Source organism: Chanos chanos, chromosome 1, assembly GCF_902362185.1.
Source record: "Chanos chanos chromosome 1, fChaCha1.1, whole genome shotgun sequence".
NCBI lineage: Eukaryota > Metazoa > Chordata > Actinopteri > Gonorynchiformes > Chanidae > Chanos > Chanos chanos.
In genome coordinates this window covers 51,711,294-51,718,276 of record NC_044495.1, presented here as the reverse complement: position 1 = coordinate 51,718,276, position 6,983 = coordinate 51,711,294, and the positions used below count along the sequence as shown (strand labels likewise).

General features: G+C 36.2%; 1 protein-coding gene across 1 annotated transcript in view; it reads left to right on the top strand.

Moving 5' to 3' along the window:
• The first annotated feature begins 712 nt into the window (after positions 1-712).
• The window catches only part of LOC115804637 (adhesion G protein-coupled receptor F4-like), a 29,595-nt gene continuing 23,324 nt past the window's right edge, over positions 713-6,983 (top strand). Inside the window, exons 1-4 of the mRNA XM_030765150.1 lie at positions 713-774; positions 5,908-5,967; positions 6,087-6,143; positions 6,849-6,902. Coding sequence (XP_030621010.1) covers positions 713-774; positions 5,908-5,967; positions 6,087-6,143; positions 6,849-6,902 — 233 coding nt within the window. The remainder of the gene's footprint in view (positions 775-5,907; positions 5,968-6,086; positions 6,144-6,848; positions 6,903-6,983) is intronic.

Sequence of the window (6,983 nt, the reverse complement as noted above, 5' to 3'; positions counted from 1 at the left end):
TCTAACAAGCACTGCTGCAGCAACAACACAACATTCAAGCACCACACAACTGGGTATGATCTTTAAAGCACTTACCTACTTTAAATACAACGACAATAACAATAATAATAGTAATGACAAACAAGTCTTTTCATTAAAAAAGAGTAAACCTAGTACTTTTTTGTCAAAATGTCATATTCTCCTTTTCTCCTTACTACAGGCACAACGCTTCCACCCACTTTGCCGATCACCCCAGAACCTGGTATTTTACGTTATAATTTCTCTCTTTCCATTGCCCATGCCTGCCTTTATTTCTCTGTTTCTGTTGGCACATTTTTCCATACGTGATATTTTATCAACACTTTTGCCACAGACACCACTCTAGCAAGCACTGCAGCAACAACACCGTATATAAGCACAACACAACTAGGTATGATCCTGAAACAATTCACTATGACAAAGAATCATCAAGAACAATAAGAACAACAGCTTCGCTTCAGACCTTAGAACACACTGAAAAGGATTGAGTAGGCAGAATCGTGGCTCCATTAGCCGGCCATGTGAGCACATTAAAATGTACCCGGGTCTATTAAAAACCCATAAAGGGCAGCTCATTTTCTTAAACTTAGAAAATGAAAAAAGTTTTTGTTTTTCATGTAATCTACAATCGATCAGCATAATAACTGACACCAGTCGCAATTTCATACGTAAATTATGTGCTTTTATTTGGAGTATGGTTCATGAAATGCTTGCTACGAAAAAGATCGAGCGAATCAGCAGACCTGATAAGCGCGAGTAAGTGGAATGAACGTCAGATTCTGGGTTTGGAAAACAATTAGCAACGGTACAGTAGTGAAGGAACGGGCAGATTGTAGGATGATTTAGGAAACTCCAAAATAGTATAGCACACACTTTTTAAAGTAGTTTTCGAGGAAGCCAAAAATCTGATCGACCTATGGCGGCTGCACCAAAACAACTCTGGCGAACCACGAGGGTCGTTACACTAGTATGCTTGCAACACATGTCAAACCAAACGCGTCGAAACATGTACTATCAAAGCATGCTTAAACGGAATTCAGTTCCTTCAGATCAAGAGAAATTCCCAACACTCATATTCAGTGTAATCATCGCAATTCAAACACGTTCATCAGTCACTGTTCAATTAATCGACGACCCTTTCTTACATCTGTTTAGTTTGTCGGACACTGCCATCTTCTGGACGCTTACGTTGTCACAACTTTATGTTGTGCGACCTCGATGCGGCCATATGCTGTACCACTCACTCAGTTTGCTTCTGCAAGTGTCATATACTGTATCATTTTATGACCATTTTCTACCACAGACACCACACTAACAAGCACTGCAGCAACAACACAACATTCAAGCACAACACAACTGGGTATGATCTTTAAAGCACTTACATACTTTTAATACAATAACATTACTGCTACTACAACTAATAATAATAATAATAATGATAATAGTAATAATAATAATAATAATAATAATAATAATACTTTTCATTTTAACTTCATTTTCTCCTTGCTACAGCCACAACCCCCTCAGCCACTACTACACCAACACAACCGACCACAACTGAGCAAGGTATTTTACAAAACAATATTGATATTTCATCACCACTTTCTCCTCTCTTTTTTTTTTAATCACAGACACCACTCTAACAAGCACTACAGCCACAATACAAAAGTCAAGCACAACACAGCTGGGTGTAATCCTAAAAGCACTTTGATACTTTTGCCAAAATAATAATAATGATGATTAATAATAATAGTAATAGTCTCATTTTAATTTTAACTTCCTTTTCTCCTTGCTACAGCCACAACCCTACCAGTCACTTCTACATCAACTCAGCCAACCACCACAGAGCCTGGTATTTTAACAGATAAAAGTACCTCCCTCCCTCTCTCTCTCTCTCTCTCTCTCTCTCTCTCTCTCTCTCTCTCTCTCTCTCTCTCTCTCTTTCTCCCCCCCTTTCTCTCTCTGTCTCTCTCTCTCTCGTCTGTATCTGACCATATACTGTGTGATGTTTTATTACCACTCTCTACCACAGACACCACTCTAACAAGCACTGCTGCCACAACACAACAGTTAAGCACAACACAACTGGGTATGATCTTTAAAGCACTTACCTACATTTAATACAACAACACTGCTACTACTACTACTACCACTACTACTACTACTACTACTTTTCATTTTAATTTCATTTTCTCCTTGCTACAGCCACAACCCCCTCAGCCACTACTACATCAACACAGCCGACCATAACTGAGCATGGTATTTTAAAAGATAAAAGTACCTCTCTGTCTGTTTGTCTGTCTCTCGCGTCTGTATTTGAACATATACTGTGTGATGTTTCATTATCATTCTCTACCACAGACACCACTCTAACAAGCACTGATGCAGCAACACAACATTTAAGCACAACACAACTGGGTATGATCTTTAAAGCACTTACATACTTTTAATACAATAACATTACTGCTACTACAACTAATAATAATAATAATAATGATAATAATAATAATAATAATAATAATAATAATAATAATAATAATGATACTTTTCATTTTAACTTCATCTTCTCCTTGCTACAGCCACAACCCCCTCAGCCACTACTACACCAACACAGCCGACCACAACTGAGCATGGTATTTTACAAAACAATATTGATATTTCATCAGCACTTTCTTCTTCTTCTGCTTGTTGTTGTTCTTCTTCTTTTTTTTTTAATCACAAACACCACTCTAACAAGCACTACAGCCATAATACAACAATCAAGCACAACACAACTGGGTGTAATCCTAAAACCATTTAGACACTTTAACAAAATAATAATGACAATTATTAATATTAATAATAATAATAATCATCATCATCTCATTTTAATTTTAACATCCTTTTCTCCTTGCTACAGCCACAACCACATCAACTCAGCCAACCACCACAGAGCCTGGTATTTTGAAAAATAAAAGCATTTCTCTCTCTCTCTCTCTCTCTCTCTCTCTCTCTCTCTTCTGTATTTGACCATATACTGTGTGATGTTTTATTATCACTCTCTACCACAGACACCACTCTAACAAGCACTGCTGCCACAACACAACAGTTAAGCACAACACAACTGGGTATGATCTTTAAAGCACTTACCTACTTTCAATACAACACTACTACTACTACTACTACTACCACTACTACTTTTCATTTTAACTTCATCTTCTCCTTGCTACAGCCACAACCCCCTCAGCCACTAGTACATCAACACAGCCGACCACATCTGAGCATGGTATTTTAAAAGATAAAAGTACCTCTCTGTCTGTCTGTTTGTCTGTCTCTCTCGTCTGTATTTGAACATATACTGTGTGATGTTTCATTATCATTCTCTACCACAGACACCACTCTAACAAGCACTGATGCAGCAACACAACATTTAAGCACAACACAACTGGGTATGATGTTTAAAGCACTTACATACTTTTAATACAATAACATTACTGCTACTACAACTAATAATAATAATAATAATAATAATAATAATAATAATGATACTTTTCATTTTAACTTCATCTTCTCCTTGCTACAGCCACAACCCCCTCAGCCACTACTACACCAACACAGCCGACCACAACTGAGCATGGTATTTTACAAAACAATATTGATATTTCATCACCACTTTCTTCTTCTTCTGCTTGTTCTTCTTCTTCTTTTTTTTTTTTTAAATCACAAACACCACTCTAACAAGCACTACAGCCATAATACAACAATCAAGCACAACACAACTGGGTGTAATCCTAAAACCATTTAGACACTTTAACAAAATAATAATGACAATTATTAATATTAATAATAATAATAATCATCATCATCTCATTTTAATTTTAACATCCCTTTCTCCTTGCTACAGCCACAACCCTACCAGTCACTTCTACATCAACTCAGCCAACCACCACAGAGCCTGGTATTTTGAAAAATAAAAGCATTTCTCTCTCTCTCTCTCTCTCTCTCTCTCTCTCTCTTCTGTATTTGACCATATACTGTGTGATGTTTCATTATCATTCTCTACCACAGACACCACTCTAACAAGCACTGCTGCCACAACACAACATTTAAGCACAACACAACTGGGTATGATCTTTAAAGCACTTACCTACTTTTAATACAATAACATTACTGCTACTACAACTAATAATAATAATAATAATAATAATAATAATACTTTTCATTTTAACTTCATTTTCGCCTTGGTACAGCCACAACCCCCTCAGCCACTACTACACCAACACAGCCGACCACAACTAAGCATGGTATTTTACAAAACAATATTGATATTTCATCACTATTTTTTTCTATGCTTTCCAACATGCAGTGCGGGAAGCATATTGTTCTCGGTTTTCTTAGGTTTTTTTTTCCTCGCTCCCTTTTTCTCCCAGGCCAAACTCATAGTAATATAGATCTGATTTGCACCAAAGTTTGTGGGAATGTCAGGAACGACATTCCCCCCAGAGATTTACCAATAAAAAAAAAAAGGTTTTTAAGGTACTTTTCAAAGCGATCACCCTATGCTGTATGTCTGTACAATGTCAAACTTGATCCTGGACTTAGCCCTAGGAGTCTATTAATCAAATTGCACTGGGTTTATGGATACCTGCAATAAATTGGGAGTCACCTGGATCAGAATTTCACAATTTCACGTAGTTCCCACGGCTATAACTCAAAAACGGTAATCGCTATTTACACTTGCTAGGTTTGTGCCACTTGTCAGCGATTATGTCATAAAGTTTACAGATGTTACAGTCCATAAAAAAAAAATTCAATATAATATTAAATAAACGGCTATATCTCAAAAACGGTAATCGCTATTTACACTTGCTAGGTTTGTGCCACTTGTCAGCGATTATGTCATAAAGTTTACAGATGTTACAGTCCATAAAAAAAAAATTCAATATAATATGAAATAAAAATATAATGGGAGTCAATAGGAATACTTGTAGTGCTGGAAAATCTGCCACTAGAGTGCATACCATACCCTCGTGTGGAGCAGACAAACATCCAGAGGTGGACAGCGAAACATGGTGGAATATCCGACCACCTTTAGAAATTAAAAGTTCTTTGGCAACAATTCGCAACTTCTGTCTACAACCGAGAGTCTTTAATTAATGTGCATGGACTTTGTAAACGAGTACATTCTTCCCCTGAACATACATCGCGTAGCGAGTTTTATAGTACGTAGTATAAGTAGTATATAGTATGCGTTGATTAAGATGCCTTAACAATAAAAGCTATCATGGAAATATGGTATCTTGTTATCTTACACATCATTTAAAAACTAAGCTTTATTTCAGCTCGCAACCTCTGTTTTTTTTTAATCGAGATTGATTATTAAGCAACAAGATTATTAAGCACCAAGATAAATTCAGTTCAATTAACCAATCTATCACTGTTTTCATTTTCATTTCATCTTTATTTTCTCTTTGCTACAGTCACAGCTCTTCCACTCACTTCTGCATCAACACAGCCGACCACAACAGAGCCTGGTATTTTATAATATATAGACTCTTTCTCTCTCTCTCTCTCTCTCTCCCTCTCTTGTCAATGTTTCTCTCTCTCTCTCCTCTCTCTCTCTCTCTCTCTCTCTCTCTCTCTCTCCCTTGTCTATGTTTGGCCATATACTGTGTGATATTTTATCACCACTCTCTACCACAGACACCACTCTAACAAGCACTGCTGCAGCAACAACACAACATTCAAGCACCACACAACTGGGTATGATCCTTAAAGCACTTACATACTTTTAATACAACAATAATCATAACATTAATAGTCATAATAATAATCAAGATAATAGTTGTAGTAGTATCTGGCTGGTTTCATTTACAGTTGAACTGTCTCTTCTGTTTCTTCTTCCCACAGACACAACTACTGTTCTAACAACTTCTACATCAAGACTTCCTCCGGCCACCACAGAGCCAGGTATTTTAAAATCTAAACCCCTCCCCCCCACCTCTGTTTCTCCATTGTCCATGCCAGCCTTAATTTGCCCCCTTTGTTTACATGTTTTATGTACTCTTTATAAATACTTTCTACCACAGACACCACTCTAACAAGCACTGCAGCAACAACACAACAATCAAGCACCACACCGCTGGGTATGATCCTGAAATAATTCATTACTGTAATATATCATCATCATCTTCAACAACAGCAACAACAACAGTGCTACTACTACCACTACTACTACTACTACTACTACTGCTACTATTGCTAAACAAAACAAAATAAAATAAAATAATAATAATAATAATAATAATAATAATAATAATAATGATAATAATAATATTAATAATAGAGGCTGGCTTGATTTTTGGTTGAACTGTCTTTCTCTATTTATTTGCCCCTCTCTCTCTTTACTCCTTGCTACAGACACAATACCTCAACCCACCTCTCCATCAACACAGCTGACCTCTACAAAACCTGGTATTTTAAACATATTTTAGATTGATTTTCATTTTGCACATTTTTATTGTATATTTTATGACCATTTTCTATCACAGACACCACTGTCACAAGCACTGCAGCAACATTCAAACACAACACAACAAAACTGGTTATGATCCTAAAAGCAATATTGAATGAACGAATGAGTGAATGAATTCAGCAACACTAATATTACTACTGCTACTACAAACAATAATAATAATAATAATAATAACAGTGGTAGTAGTAGTAATAATAATAATAATAATAATAATAATAATAATCATAATCATAATCATAATAACAACAGCAACAACAATGATCATCATCATCATCATCACTTGTTTTAATCTAACCTCCTCTCCTCATTCATACAGCCACAACCCTTCCAACCACTTCTGCATCAACACAATCAACAACCACAGAGCCTGGTATTTTACAGTATTCAAAATACACATTTTCTCTCTCTCTGTGTGTGTTTGTGTGTGTGTAAAATGCATTTCAATGCTTTT